Raw genomic sequence first — 16,466 nt, 5'->3', positions numbered from 1 at the left:
ACTTTGTTTTTTAGCTTATTTATGCTTTAGAAGCACACTCACCCTCTTTAAAGCAATTTTCAGACATCTAATCCTTGTGTTATTTTGTGTTGGAATTTAGATATGTTAACGTGTTCAAAATGAACCTGGAAATTACATGAAATATAGATGTCTGAAAATGGGGAGGGAGGGAAATAATTTTCTATCGCTTTAAAGAGGGTGAGTATGCTTCTAAAGCATGAATAAACTACAAACAAAGCCTAAATGTGAAAATCAAAACTTGACAAAGTTCTACATATTCGGGTACATGTTCCAAGTGTGGTCTTTATTTATGGAGGTAGTCCAGTAAATTGGCCACATTTATCATGTTTATGGGGCTGAACATGTACCCGAAAATGTAGAACTTCGTCAAGTTTTGGTTTTTATATTTAGACTTTGTATGTCTAAATATGAAAATCAAAACTTGACAAAGGGTAATCCTTACCTTTAGGACCCCGTACCTATATAAGGTTAAAAAGACTCACCAAAACAGCTGACTAAGTGACACTCAAAAGAGACATTCTGAACATATTCACATGATGAATCCGGTAATAGAAATAACATCACAATAACAATTACAAACGTCAGGTGATTTGGGTTCGCAAGAGTTCGAGTTAAGATCGAACAAACAATTCTTTGTGCGATGTTATTAGGGTAAACGTTTATCTAAAAGACTTCCCCGGTTTCTTTACCTTCATATAATCTGATTTGAGTGCGACATATCTTCAGGATTGTTGGCCCGGCAAAAACTGAAGCAGAAATTTTCGAGCTGGCAAGTTAGTACTCCAAGTACAAGCTTCCGGTAGTTGCAGCTGGATCATGCTTTGATAGAGGGCGCTATACGGAGTACACAGCATGTAGCAAGGGGTCAATGTATTGTGAACGCCGCACCCAACTTAATGAAGAATTCCACAAGACGAGATAAGACAATAATCTTTCGAAGTACTCAGGAAAAACTATCAATGACTTACTCACCCTCACAAATTCAAGGCAGTCCAGTAGCTAAACCCAAAGACCCAAATACAATTTCTTCCCCTGTTTTCTTCGAAGACAAATAGGCGGGGCGGGGAAAATTATTGGAATGTGCATAGGCCGCTTACCCGTCGACGCAAATTGCAAGTTTTGCAAGCTCAAAAGCATTTCAAAATAATAGTTATACAGAATGGAAACAAAATAATGTTGAATTGCCACGAAATGTTTGTAAACCAGTTTGGAGACGATGTATGTTTTTTTTTCCAATCCCTTGCGGACTTGAAAGAAGAAATTTACTAATTCACCCGTCAGGCGTACGGCGTGGCCTTTCGGAAAAACGTGCTGCTGGCGGAACGATGTCTGGCGGGGGTGGGGTGTAGCTGACAAGGGGAGGAGAGGTAACAGGAATGCAATATTTTTCCCCTGTTATTTTGTGGGGTTTTTTTTTGCCCCGCCCCCCCCCCCCCTCCCGGTAGATCCATATCCGCCGCTGGTCTGTCATCACATCACCTTTATCTAATTTCGTCTATACTTATTTACCGTCTATGATGCGCCCAGCACACAGTGTCTGCACAGGTTTTATCTTCACCAGTTACGCCACATCTGTTGTCCCATGTAATCCCCAATATAACGGGTTGCCATAATAGCTCCTATTCAGGAATATCGACCGTGAAACAAACAGTTTCCGACACCCCATTTATAGAGATTTTGAAGTCAGATTTTCAAGAATTAATTTCCTGAAAAGAATTTAGAACACCGAAACATTGACTTGGTATTGTGCATCATTCTGGGAAAGGGGAATTTAAAATGAAGTACCTCCATAATCTTAGAAAAATAGCATCAAACGTTGAATGCATGCATGAGTGATCCGTTTTGAAGACGATATATGCCAAGCCTTACAAAATACAAACTTTTTGTTGACCCCTCCCCAAGTCCTCCAGTCCGACTTTGACTCTGCAATTTATTATAGAGTGACTTTAATCGTTCATAAAGACGAAATGTTTCTGATGGGAAAAAAGTATATCCCTAAGTCGATTCGTGTGTTTTATTTCTCCATGGTCCTATTTGGGAAACGATGGTATATAGTCCTGCACGCTGTAACCATGGGGTACAAGAAACAGCTACTTTACATAACAATGATGCTGTCAATGTCCAGTGATTGTGTTTGATTAGTGAAGGGGAAGATATAATTGCATTGTATACAGCGTAACATCTCCATCAGTCCAGTTACTGGAAATGTGGACAATAATTTTACTATCAATAAGATGAGATGAATTGACTCCATGTCTGGTAAGTTGATCCTTCATTTCCTTATTGTCGTCATTCTTAAAAAAAAGAGACGGAGCAACGTCCTTTCGAATTTTTTTTCTCCGTGTTCTGGACAGGCAACTACTAACAATCTCGACAACTTCAGCACCTTATTATAGGCCATAGATAATGTGGTATGGGGAGCTAATCTATTGGGTTTATGTTTAATGTTAGCACGGAAACGGCTATCGTCGCTCATGTCGTTGTCATTTTGTTATAATTATCATCGTCTTCATCGTCATCGCATTATATGGCGATCCTCCATACTTCCATGATTGTCCTGGACATCACCTTCACCTGGGAAATTTTTCTGTCACAATGGCGTCGAAACATTTCTTAAAGTGGAATGAAACCGTGCATCCGTCTCCTCCAGCAAGAATGATGTGGGCTATTCAAATGTGGGTGGGCCGAAGAAAAAATATCAAAACGTGGCGGAATATATCCCCGCCCCCTCTCATCCCCCCCCCCCCCCCCCCCCCCCCGTTCCTGCATCCGCTACATGCATAATGATCTGTCCTCATCACCTGCAGCAAAGTTTGTCTGCGAAACGCTAAGACGTCGTATTTATTATTCTATCAGCCCTACACATCCTCTGGCCCAAGATTATGATTATATATCATTAATAAGTTATTGAACATATTGAATTATTTGCGGCCTGGCGGCATTATTCAGATTTAAAAGCTCTTTTTTATGCATACGCCTACAATAGAAAAAAAATAGTGTAACCAAATGAGAAATGAGAATTCTTAAGGAGGAATAAAGATCGAATTTGTATAAGAGCACTAGAGGAGTCAGAGGAGCATCTCTAAGATTTTGTAAGCTCGGGGTCGGTATAGGCCTATAGCCAAAAATATTAAGGGCGGTATATATAATTATGAATATTGGTATTAACCCGGAAACGTGATGAGAAAAACTAATGAAGACATGCTATAAAATACTCTTCGAAATGATTCCGACTGCAATGACATCGTTCGACAGAAAAGAAAAGGTGTTCAGAAAAATAGTGCCCTCGATCACATTTAAGTAGCAACGGAGTCCGGTTATGAGACCCTTAGAATACATTTTGCATAATAACACTGTTTTCCCCTGATTTTCTTTAATCAGCAGCAACTGAGCTATTAACGTCAACCGGTATAATGTATCCTACTCATTTTGAGTAGTTTGTGCTTCAATTTTAAACGAAAAGAATTCACAACGCCTTGGCAAAATGTTCGTAGTGGTTTCTCGAAGAGGAGCAAGGGAAAAAGGTTCCAAACTGTCCCAGCCCATGCTGACCCGCATGTTAGTTCAGCTATAAGAACAGCTAGTTCTTCAATCGACGTGCCCCTTTTAATGTTGCCCCCAGTTTGAAAAGCGTTTCGCCGCCCCTGCTTATCACCTGTGGCGAAATTAAATGCCTGCGACTATTATGTCGCATTTATTCAGCATTACACATCCCCGTGGAATAATTAGTTCACATGTTGAATTATTTGCGGCCTGGCGACATTATTCAAGTAACAATAATAACAGCTCTATACGCCTACGACAGACAAATTAACTTAAAAAAAACCCGAAAATGAGAATTCATAAGGAAGAAATATCGAATTTGTTGGAGAGTCAAAGTAGTATCTCTAAGAAAGTGTACGCTCGGCTCGGCCGGGTTTAGGCTAGCCAATTTTTTTAAAGGCATGCAGTACGAAATGTGATGAGAAAAACTCAAAATGAAGACAAGACATGCTATAAAATACTCTTCGAAATGATTGCGACTGAAATGACATCATTCGAGTGTTTTAAAAAAGTGTGACCTCGGGCATTTTTTTTCAAGTTATGTATGTTAACAACGGATCCGATTCTATATATGAGACTCCAAGAATAAATAGTGCTTTTCCTCCCCGGTTTTCTTTAATCAGTAGCCACTGAGTTAAAACGTCAACTGTTGAATTGTTATGCACCCTACATACAAATTTCAGCAAGTCTTTTTGCTTCTAGTTCTAACGAAAAGAATAATACAAACAACAGAATGGGTTTCTCGAAGATGTGCGGGGGAAAGAATCCACAAATGGCTTTAAATTTATTACTATTAGGCCAGGCTTTCGAGCCGGCCCATTAATTAATGTCGATAACTCCTGTTTCATTTCCTTAGAATGGCGTTGTCTTCTTCTCATTGATGGTGCTAGTTCATATAAAACAGCTAGTCCACCATTCTACCTAAAAGGGCCAAAATATTATGACGGATTGGGAAAAAATATAAGCGCACGGGATACGCATGGCCTGGCTGGCTATTGCTGTCACCACTTTGACATTATCTACACGTTGGAAATAAATAAGAACAATAGTCAGGCGACCACAGTTAAGTTTGGCGTATGACCCATGGCCGACTGTACGTGTACGTGTACACGTACACGTACGTACATTGTATCCGTGTGCTTTTGCGTTGATCGATCAAACCATGATCAAACCTAACTTCAAACCTTTGTTTTATCCAAGCAATCTACCCCAATAAATTCGCTTCATCTAATCGCTTTTAGGGGTTTCCAACAACGGGGAAGTGTCTTCCCCACCAGCCGATGATTTGTACACCTCGAATAACAACGAGACAGTTAAAGTAGAACTGCCGTATGCAGCAGCGGTTCCCGTAACAACTGACTCGGGCGGAGTAGAGCAAGGCAACGGGACAATCAGCGGTCCGGCCATGTATCACCAACCGGACCTCGCGCCGGGAGACGGCCCGGAGACTGATGCCCTGACGGGACGGCCCGTGACACGGCAGGGCACCATGGGCGGCACTTACAGCCGGCAACATTGCCACAACGCCATCGAGTTTGAGTTGCACAAGTTGGACGTGCAAGGGGATAAAGAAGATGCGGTCGAGAGCAGGGCCAAAATCATCCGGGAGATGCCGGCTACTTTACACAAAAAACGGGAACTACGGTGAGTTTGGTCAGAGATTGCAGGGAACATGGCTACTGCTTACTGGCCATGATACTTGATAGAAAAACAATTAGTAGGTATACATGGTATATGGGCCTACTGACACCACTTTCTTCACCAAACATAATCTCAATTAAAATTGGGTTTTGCCAGCAAATTAAAATTGAGATTATTGTATGTGAAGAAAGTGATGCAGGATTGCCCTCTGCCGACATTATTTTTTTGTAAAAAACTGTGCTGTATTTATTGAAGTTTTTAATGAAGGGCATACAATTGATCTTATTCTATTTATAGTTCGAGATTTACATAACACCTGTGTGCCTTCTAATCTAAATATTCTTGAAATTAGTCTCATTCCGTCTTTACACAACGATTACACTTATGTTATAATTTCAATTATGTCAATATATGGTCAATGATAAAAACACAAATCTGAAAAAAAATCCTGATTTTGTTAGAAACTCTTCAGGAAAAAATGCAGTGTTGTAGTCAAGTACTTTTATCTAAGTACAAAGTACTTCTGAGTACCAAGCTATTGAGTCCCACTCACATCCAAGTACTTTGACCCTTGAGAACGAGTACAGGTACCTGAGTCCAAGAACTTGGACCTTCAAAGTACTATCGGTACAGGTTTTGTGAAACGGAGCTTGAGTACTTGGGCCTCTAACATGTCTAGGTACAAGTACTTGGACCTCGAGAACGAATACTGTATGGACTATTCCAGTGAAAACAATGTGGAAACTGAAAGCACCAATTGAGCAACATGGTTGTTATGGACTACACCCTTTTTGATCAAGACTTCTTGAAAGCCAACTCTGCTACACTTCATAGAAGTACCTGAGACCTAGTCGAGCAAACATGAGTACTTTATATGTTAGAGTACAACACCAAACAGACTACCGAAGTGAATACATCACGAACACAATGTGTGCGTAAAAGACATAATTAGCATGTGATTCAGCCCTTGAACCAACACACGCGCGTACTCCATTCGTTTGCGGTACGCTTCTGGTTCTAAATGATGTCACACTTTGGTACTCTATAGTCAAATCCAAGTTCTTTGCTTCTCGAGTAAGACTACTCGGGTCTGTCAATATATCGATATTACTCGACATCAAGTTGATATCGATATATTGTTGATATCGATTATTAAAATCATAGCGAAATATCGAAAATTTGATATGAGAAAATTATATCGAAAAAAAAAATGTCGGCTGATGTGCCTTGCGTGACGGAGCATGGTTGCACTGGTCACTGAAAAACAAAGGTTTGAGTCAACAGAAGACGTCTTAGGGACAGGCAGATTTAAACTCATAATTTAAATTCAGTCGTAACGTCAAATTACATACGGATATATCACGGAGTCTACTTATCCATGTCCAAACTGGTACTTATATCCACATCCACTGCTTGGTTGTTGTGGACAATTCCCTTGGGGGTGGGGGGGGGGGGGGCTTCACACTTTTTGCATGGCTCAAGTTCGTAGTTTAACCCAAACGTACCTGAATCTATCAAAATCCATACCCCTGTGTCAGAGTATTTCGGCGGATTCAGGATACCTCCATATTGAAAACAGACATGACAGGTTATTTTTGATGGATTCAGGATTGTAAGCCTAGCGGAACACCAGGATTTTGATGGATTCAGGATACCTCCATACTGAGCAGTCACCAACACAAACCTTTTTTTTGCATGACACAATAGGTGGATTTTGGCAGATTCAGGATACTTTATGGTAAAAGTGCTCAAGGGGTTAGGGTTAAACAATTATTGTAAAACGAAAATACAATGCAAAACATTTCAAAACGATTTTAGTTTAGGAAGAAATATCATAAACGGAAGATACTTTTTCAAATGCGTGAACAGTAAGCAAACGTCCTCATGACCGACACCCCTCGCTCAAAAATGGCGTGGTCCCGAGCAATCGGCTGAGCTGTAGACTGTTCCTGGTTCTTCCGGCTTCAGTTATTAATCTTTACAGCCATGACAGCGGTGGGAACCACTATCAATCATTATCGCCTGAATGCCGCATGCACTGTGCATGTTTTCACCTAACCGTCCTAAACCTGCCAGTCTTGTCGGAAAATGGAGGTTTCCTTGACTGAATTGATCGATTGGGAATAAATAAACAAAAGTAAATACATGGACATCAGAAATTTTATCGTTTTTGACAAATGGACATATAAATAACTTTTTAAAAACTGACCTTTTTTTCAAATACTGCCAAAATTCACCAAATTTTGTTAATACCAGGCCTATGCATTTAATTTTTTTTTTGCAATTAACCAACCTCGTCCCCAGGGTGTCGAGCAATATGCGCCCATCACTACATGCTCTCTCACCCTGGTATTGGATCATTTGCATGTGCAAGATTTTTGAACACGTATGCAAATGAGGAGTAGTCTGGTGCCTGCCAGTGCGTTAAATTTGCATTTGCCTTAAAACGGCGGCTGCCGGTATGTTTAAAACTCCGTAACTTGAAAAGTACATGAGTGATTTGAATGATTCTTGTACTAAAAGAAAGCTTATGAATTGGGCTTTCATATCCTAGATTTTGAAAGTGCTACATGCAGATCTTCAATTAAAAAAAAAATCCCGACATTCGGGTTAAGATTTTTTTACTCACCCTGTATAGTATGTTCCAGTTTTTCTCAATACCTCACATGTTGACGTGTATGAATTGAGTGAATACATTTTTTCCTATGACACTTTTCATATTATACTGCCTTTTTAAAGGCACACTTTCAGAATTTAGGCCAAAATGGGTACCAAACTTCTAGCCTTGTTTTTGGAGAAATACAATTGTTGTCAAAGGGAAGAGCAAGTTATTTTGATGCAAAATGCAAAGTTTCTAAATACTTTCACATCATTGACAAAACAGTATTTACTATTTGTAATTAGTGCATTTTGTTCGTTTGAAGCAACAAAAGTGTTCAAAATCTAATGAAGGAAACTAACCTGATGAAGTTTCAGCTAAGCTTCAGCTGTACATTCCGAGAAAAGCAGCATTCTAGGATCTCAATTTCAAATCAAAAGTTACTGAATGATGTTTTGAATTGTTTTGAATTGCAGCTATACGCGGCGTCGCGCACTGATCCGACGAATTATAACAACCGCGCGCGCGTGTGCGTCGCTCCAATACTTGTGCGCGCTGCGCTGAATAACAAAACGAACTACTAATTTAAATTTTCCTACGGTGCTTCTTAAGAATCACCGTTGGAAATGCCTTCTTTCGTTGATTACTTCAAAATGACAGCTTCCCAGAAAGAATAATTTCACAGGGAGTTTAGTTCCCTTACTATCTTTCAACCAAGTTTGTTTTTCAACAGTAATTACGCCAGTTACTTTTCGGATGGCTGCAAATGATGGACTATAGCTTTAAGTAAGGACAATAATTAATACTGCACCTCAAGTTGTAAAAATTAAAATATTATGTACAATGTACATTTTATTTTATGATACATGTACATGTATACATGTATGTACACAGCAGCCTGGCAAGTTGATTTGCCAGTGTGGCCCAAAGTCCAGCGCATTAAATCTTGTGGTGCATGGCACGCCAAGCCATATATTTCTGTGAATTCAATCTCATGATCAGATACTCAGAATATTTCAAACGATAATGATACGAAGCAGACCAGACACATTGAATATTAACCACTGGGCAAACAACCGGTGCAATTTTCGTCAGTGTTTGATCGGTCATTGTGTGTTGCTATAGAAACAGCGCTATACGCACGCTTGAAAATCCCTGCCTTTTCATAAACAGAGTGTGCCTACCGGTATTGTCCCAGGTGTCGGTTAGCAGGGATTCGGCTGGCCTAAGGGTTTGGAAACCATTTGAAGTATTCTCTCGTCTGTGATTCGGGCAGAGTGATGTTTCAAATTACAAGGTGTGACGGTGAACAATGCATTTTTAAAGAGCACTCAATACCACCAGGCAGATCACATAAAAACTGCACTCGAAACTGATTTTTAATTGATTGGTTAAATTCCCATCAATTGCTGTCATGTACCGTGTAGAACGGTCAATTTTTTGAATAATTTAGCAGTTGATAAACCAGGGTTTTCCCTTAACTTTTTAATTTACTTAGCCAGCCGGGCTACTGAAACAGACTCGAAACCAGCCTGCGGGCATTTTCACTAGCCCGCATGTTTTTCTTTTATGTGCATACAATTACATGATTAAACGTGTATCCTGAGGCATATCTTGTCAGTGTTTTAAATAAACAGATCTAATAATTTAACACAAAACAGATTTAATAAAATTAGACACAAAGTGATACAGGTTTGCTTTCTGAATTTAATGAACTATTTTTTGTCCTTTCATCTTTGCCGTTGTCAATAAAATTTGACTCGCCAGCCGGGCTACTTCAGGAATAGTTTGACTAGCCCGCCGCTGTTTTGACTAGCATTTGGCTAGCGGGCTACCGCTAAAGTCGAACCCTGGATAAACTTGAAAATGCATTTGACCGAATATTCAGATATTCCAAAGTGCCAGCTGCAATTGCGTGCTGCGCCGGTAAAAAGTTGCCAGTTAAAAAATTTTGTGCGGCGATCGATATGGGGCGCTGGAGTGTTTTACAGTAATTATTTTACAAATATCTGTAAATTGCTTTTCATCTGCTAAAAAGATGTGAACTCTGAACCACCGTCGCCTAAAAAGTTACCGTTGACATGGCACCTGACAATAAAGTTGCTACAACTTTACGATAGAATAACACCACAGTTGTGTGTATGTGTTTTTTGTGTTTTTATCGGATCTTCAAACCGGCAAAAAGCTATTTGAATATTTGGTTGTGATCGAATATTCGGTAAACTTTATGTAATATATACAAAAAATGTATAATTGTAGTCAGCACTTTTTATTATTGGAATTTATGTATATAAATAGTCCAACTTGATTTTTATTTTGTTGCATGGAGAAATTTGGACTTGTTTTGCCGCTTTTGAATGTGATTGAGATTTGTACTTGTTCAGTCAGTTCTCTTACAGCCTTTAAGCAATTAATAAACTCTGAAAAATCCTGACAAGCTGGACTTGGTTCTTTTAAATTTAGCTATCATAAACGCACCCAATACCCACGGTCTGCATGCACGCTTCAGCCAATGATGTAAAATACAAAATGTATTTATTTTCTTTTTTTTCTAATGAGTATATAACGAGAAAGTTGGATTAATTTTATTTTATTATAATTTTTTCTTATCTCTGAGACACATTTTCACATTGACTGTTTTGTTATAATTCATTTTTTTTTCTTTTTGTAAAAATTATTTTGATGCTCTGTGATTCACAGTTTCATCTGTGATGGCCTTATAACCGCCTACTACCATGACAACTGAACCCAAGCGTTGCCTTTTTTTTGGCCACTGGTTTTCTCTAAGTAAAGCAGTTTTTTCATTAGGTTGTTTTGATTTAATTTATGCAGATAAGTTTACAATGTACATGTATGCAAGTCATGAATTTGAAGTTCTGTATAAATTGCAATTTACTTAAAATACAAAAATTATTTTAAAAAAACCCCAGCTTTTGCAGGTTACAGTGACGAGTAGGACTACAAAATATGTTAACTTGCACGTATTGCTGTTTGTTGTGTGTATAATTTGGTTCCTTATCAATGCTTTATTGATTCTCTTTATTGTGTGAAAAGATATTACACAAAAGGCTCAGCTTGTTGGGTGATGTCTCCATGCAACTGTGGCTTGTAGCTAGCAAGGGAGTGCACAATACTACCATGGCCTCGTTCATCACAACCTGTACAGGGCAAACACCTGTGTGTACATGTACCTAAATTGTGTTGAGTCATATATTAGTGATGAGTTCATTTTAATGACAAAGTTTGATTGAGTTTGTTTCCGTGCATATTGGTACCGTGATTTTCGGAATATGAGCCGTGGCTTATACGTTGAAATTGCCCGCAAAAATATTTACTGCGGCTTATACACAGGGCGGCTTATATTCCGAAAAATTACGGTACATGTGAACAGCCAAATATCTCATTCATACGCACATATCATGTAGGCCTACAAGTACATGTACACGCACATGCATGTGTACAAAGTGAAGTGTTTAGGGCCCTTGAAAAATGGTAGTAATTTGAATGTGTAAATTTCACAATGGTTGATATAAAAAATACATTCATATACTGGTACAAATTTGTTTATGTACATGTACACAAATACATTACACAAAAGCTACCAGCAATAAACGCTACAATTACAAAACTGATACACGTCTCATTCTGCAAGTTCAAGAAGATACAATGTACATGTACATGTACATGTACATGTAAAACAGCAACTTTCCCGTACCAAACTGTAATTTACCATGTTTACATGAACGTGTCGTGCATGGAAAAGTTGTGTATTTTGACAAGATCACAGGTCATGTCACTGTTTGAACTTGGATTTTGACAGCGTACCAGCTAGGTTTAGGAAAATCATACGCTTCCTGTAACACCAAAAGGGTTATATAGGAAATATCTATTTTTAAATTTGCTACATGTATATCAATTGTGGAAATACAGACAAAAACAAAAATGATTGGACTGTATCCTTTCTGTTGACCTTGACAAAGTAATTCATTTACAAGTCAAATAAAACCAAATACCGGTAATATGTGAATTTGTACTTCATAAAATTGCATTTTGTAGTTTTGTTTTTGATCATGCACGGACTGAACAGGAAATTCGTACAAGTATTTGTTGAACCTGTGTAAGGATTGTGTATGTAATTGAAATTAATTGAATTAATGAAAAAAGGGAATGATTATCAAAATACAGTCGAACACCTTTATAACAAGGTCCTTGGGACATGTACATGCTTAGTGTTCTGTCTTTGAAAAAAGAAAGTAGGAGGCCCTTTTTTCACCTCCAAAATGGCCGCCCGACCGGGCTATTTTTCAAGATGGCCCCCAGGTTTTTTTTAAATGGCCGCCATTGGACTCAGGAAATGACTGGGCTAGATGCAACAGATAAAGAGGCCAAAATGATGTCACTGTTGAAATTTATAATGTTTTCGGTTAAAAAAAAAAAAGGAGGCGGCCTCCAAAAACGAAGTGGGCGGGGACGCTAAACATATTTTTTATTTGGCCTAAAGATAAACAATTTTCACATTCATTCAAAAGAAAAAAGGTTTGAAAGTTGACGCTCTTGTTGTCTTTGCCTTTTGTTTCAGAAACCAATATGGGAAGAGGAAGGTGAAAGCGGTATCAGGATGGAAATCATTCAAGTACAACACAGCACTGGTGAGAATGTTGCTCTGCCCACTAATTAATTGCTCTGCCTAAACACCTGCTGTGCCTAGCACACCTGCTGGCCGCCTCCTCTGCATTCTATTTAGAGTGATAGGCCTATGTGTTCATGTTGGAAAGTACATAGATTTCATGATTTAATGGTAGATGGTGTTTCATTATTACTACCCTATAGCTAGATTGTGGATGTGCACATTTAGAACATTAGAAGTGCATGATACATGCACGATACTCTGTAATTGTGCGCAAAATGAAAAGAAAACGTGTAACTAAGTGAGATATTTTTCTACAGCCTGTCTAAAAAAAATGGTACAATCAGAAAAAAAAATTGGTTAAATATGAAATTTCAAAATAAGTCATTCTTACTTGGCATAATATTAAAGAACAAAGACTGGGCTTTCCAATAGTGTTTGTTTGATCTTATTTGCTTTTGTCAATTCAGAGATATAATCAATTTTAGTGCGATACACCAAAATCGATTTTGTGCCACTTTTATGCATGGGCAGAATTGTTTCGAGTACTGTGCCATGCTGTCTTGAAGCTCACAAAAGATTGCAACTTGGCAAAAGAAACAAAACACAGATTAACGTACACAAAGGAAGTCTGGTTTTCTCGATACAAGCTTTAATAGTCAACATAATAAGTTCAATGATAAATATTTTCTTTTCATAAATAATAAACAAATAAAAATATTTATTGCATGTTTTAATGAAATACACTAATTCTTTCACCGTTCTCACTCAACCAGAAAGTGGCCGAAACTCGATTTTTGTGTTCCGCAGTAAACTGGAGTTTTCTCTGGATTGACAAAAGCAAATGAGATGAAACAAAATGTAGTGGAAAGCCTGGTCTTTTTTCTTTAATGTGATGCTCAAAACGACTTACTTATGTTGAGATTTAATATTGAAAAAAAAAAAATCATTTTCGATTGTACCATTTTTTTTTTAGACAGGCTGTAAATGAGCAGAAAAGTAGTTTTTCTATAGGGGGGAAAACTAAAGGAAATTGGGGGGAAAATGCCAAAAATCAGGGAAAAGTCTGAATTTTACAGTGACCCAGAAGAGTAAGGTTTTTGCCAGTGTGGTGCATGTGCATCTTTATACAGTGTCCAAGTTGTGTCCATTGACTGACTGGCTATGGTGGCTTTTTAGTGTTTTATGCAGTGTGAATATTGCAGGCCTCTCCAGACGATAACAATTGGCTGTGCTATATTACCACCTCTTGACTTCCCTGCAACCTGATACAGTGACAATATTTCTCACGGAATTTTGGAAATTTCTCAGGGAATTATCAGGGGAAACTCAGGGAATGTTGTTTTTGTAAAGTGCTGGGAACTGTGGAGGAATTGATGTTCATTTAACTCAAGTCATTTTTGCCCTATTCATGTACAAGTACATCATATTATACATCCATGTCTTTTTCAATGGAAGGACATTGGACCTGAGCAAAAGAATCCATTTTGCCCAACACTGAACCCTTACAATGATTGATTTGGATGTTCTGTTATCATCAGTGTCGGTTTTGAGGTCGTTGTCCAATCTGTTCTGGGTTGGCCTGCTTTCTCCCTGTGGCTCCTCTCCACTTGGCCCTGTCCGTCGCGTCCCTCGCGTTGACTCCAAACAGTCACATGTCATCAGTCATGGAACTCTGCCACGTCTTGCGCGGTCGGCCGACGGGTGTGGGCCCTCCCACGACTATGCTGTTATACCTCTTGACCCAGCTAGCATCTTCCTTTCTCTCCACGTGACCATACCACCTCAGCCTATGCCTCCTCAATACGATACCGATCCCCCCACTCCAACTCTCCTCCTCAACTCCTCACTTGACAGCCTGTCAGCTAGAGACACCCCACACATCCACCTGATCATTCTCACTTTGCCTGATTTTCATTCCACAGAAATGGAAACACTTCAAAGAGAAGATGTATGATGTTGTCTTGACGTTTGAAGTATGGCGGGCCTCCTTGAAAGAAGTGGAAGGTGAGTTGCCGGTATATTACAATTAATGGTTAGGATTTGCTGTTACTCGTGATCAGTGGTTCAAATCCAGGTGCTAGTTTGTGCTGTGTCCTTGGGCAAGCCACTTTACCCTCACTTGCCTCCACCCATCCACAACAACACTAAAAATTGGTGCTTGCATTGTAAGGGATATTTTATATGATGGACTGACATTACATCAAGAAGAATCAAGTGTCGTGGCCTCGTGGTCTGGAATACTGATTTTGTGGTCTGCAGGTAATTCTGCAGGTTGTAGGTTTGAGTCCAGCCTGGGGCTGTGGTGCGTGTGCCCTTGGGCAAGGCACTTTGTCGCTCATTGCTTCTCCCTACCTAGGAGTAAATGGGTACCTGTGAGGGCAGAGATGCATCTAGATGTTTACTGTGATTGATCCTAGCCCCATAGATGTGGCCAATTTTAATACTGGACTACCTCCGTAAACATAGGCCACACGTCCACCATGTACAAAAACATGTCGCACTTTGTCAAATTTTGATTTTCACATTTAGGCTTAGTTTATAGTTTATTTTTGCTTTACAATGTAGAAGCATACTCACCCTCTTTAAAAGCTAATCAGAAAGTGCTGCCTTTTTTAGATGTCTAATTTTCGTGTGCAAACGAATCTTGAAATTTCACGAAAAATTTGTTTCGTGAAATTTCATGTTGAAATTTTGATATGAAAACGTGTGCAAACGAATCTGGAAATTTCACAAAAAATAGACATCTGAAAAAGGCAGCACTTTCTGATTAGCCTATAAAGAGGGTGAGTATGCTTCTAAAGCAAAAATAAACTATAATTATAAACAGCCTAAATGTGAAAATCAAAATTTGACAAAGTGCGACATGGTGGACGTGTGGCCTACATGTATGTTTACGGAGGTAGTCCAGTAAATTGGCCACATTTATGGGGCTAGATTGATTCTAGCTGCTAGATTGTCTTTAGAATGTTTCACTGGCCCAATGAGCACGGTAATAATGGTGTACATGTAGCCCCTTGAGCACCAATAATGACAGATCTGTGCGCTTTATTAACCCTAACCCCCTAGGCTCTTGCACTAGAAAGTATACCAAACCTAACAAATTTCAACAGCTGCATACAGGTCTGTAAGCACTGGTACCAAAACTGCCAAACTCCAACAGGCCTTGTACGGGGAACAGTACTAAACCTGCCAATCTCCAACTGTTGGAGTATGATTGACTTGGTATGGATGGGCCTATGCATTGTCGAGTGATTGGATAGGGATGGTACCAAACCTAACAAAATAAAGCAATATGTACATGCACATTTGACCACAAGCTGTGCTGAGGACCGTGGGTGAGCATACCCACGAAGAAATGCCAGTGAACTCCAACGTGTTCACAAATCTCATGCCCTTCTGCCCCGAACCTCACAAAATTCAACAGGGTCTCCCTGGGCCTTTGGTACCCAGTCAATCAAAGTCCAACACCAACTGGCCAGTGTTCGGTACCAACCCTGCCAAAATCAAGCAAAACCCGCTGTTGGAGCTTGATGGGCTCAGGGTTGTTGGGGTTAATACCCATTATATGATGTAATTTTCTCAGTTATTTAGTGCTGAAAAAATTGCGATAAACTGCCTGTTGAGAAATGTTAGCTTAGGAGAGTGGTGATTGATGCCAAACTATAGAGGAAAATGAAATATTATTTTAATATCTGTCTCTCGCAGGCAAGTTTGGTACAGCGGTTGTCTCCTACTTTGTCTTCCTGAAGTGGATGTTGTTCCTCAACATCTACATCTTCGTCTTGATGTTTGGATTCGTCATCATCCCACAGGTCATCCTGGGTGGGGGATACATAGAGTGTAAGTTACCTTTCTTTCCATAAGTTGCCTCGATAAGGTGGTATGAATGAGTGTGAACTTTGAAGTTAGATTAATAAGGCCAAAAAAAAAAAGTCTCCGGTTTCTGGTATGCGCGCGCGTCGCCGTAGCCATGCGCGTCGGCAAAATGAAAAAGTTTTTTTTTTTCAATGAAAGGTGATGTCTCAAAACGGC

General features: G+C 39.3%; 2 protein-coding genes across 5 annotated transcripts in view; one reads left to right on the top strand and one right to left on the bottom strand.

Moving 5' to 3' along the window:
* LOC119734273 (transmembrane channel-like protein 7) overlaps nt 1–1,444 on the bottom strand; it is a 39,308-nt gene extending 37,864 nt beyond the window's left edge. For 2 of the 4 annotated variants that reach the window (XM_038207671.1, XM_038207670.1), the window contains exon 1: nt 711–827. The gene's annotated coding sequence lies outside the window, so the exon portion shown is untranslated. Of the gene's footprint in view, nt 1–710; nt 828–993 lie in introns of those variants that run through there. The other 2 variants (XM_038207672.1, XM_038207673.1) reach the window with 2 other exon arrangements.
* Nucleotides 1,445–2,169: 725 nt separating this feature from the next.
* Nucleotides 2,170–16,466, top strand: part of LOC119734338 (transmembrane channel-like protein 7) — a 29,550-nt gene continuing 15,253 nt past the window's right edge. The window contains exons 1-5 of the mRNA XM_038207785.1: nt 2,170–2,280; nt 4,806–5,208; nt 12,384–12,453; nt 14,357–14,438; nt 16,140–16,274. Of these exons, the coding sequence (XP_038063713.1) occupies nt 2,274–2,280; nt 4,806–5,208; nt 12,384–12,453; nt 14,357–14,438; nt 16,140–16,274 (697 nt within the window). The 5' untranslated portion in view covers nt 2,170–2,273. The remainder of the gene's footprint in view (nt 2,281–4,805; nt 5,209–12,383; nt 12,454–14,356; nt 14,439–16,139; nt 16,275–16,466) is intronic.

Source organism: Patiria miniata, unplaced genomic scaffold, assembly GCF_015706575.1.
Source record: "Patiria miniata isolate m_02_andy unplaced genomic scaffold, ASM1570657v1 HiC_scaffold_27, whole genome shotgun sequence".
In the NCBI taxonomy this organism is placed as follows: domain Eukaryota; kingdom Metazoa; phylum Echinodermata; class Asteroidea; order Valvatida; family Asterinidae; genus Patiria; species Patiria miniata.
Note: the sequence above shows the minus strand (reverse complement) of the source record. Positions and strands in the feature narration are given on the sequence as shown.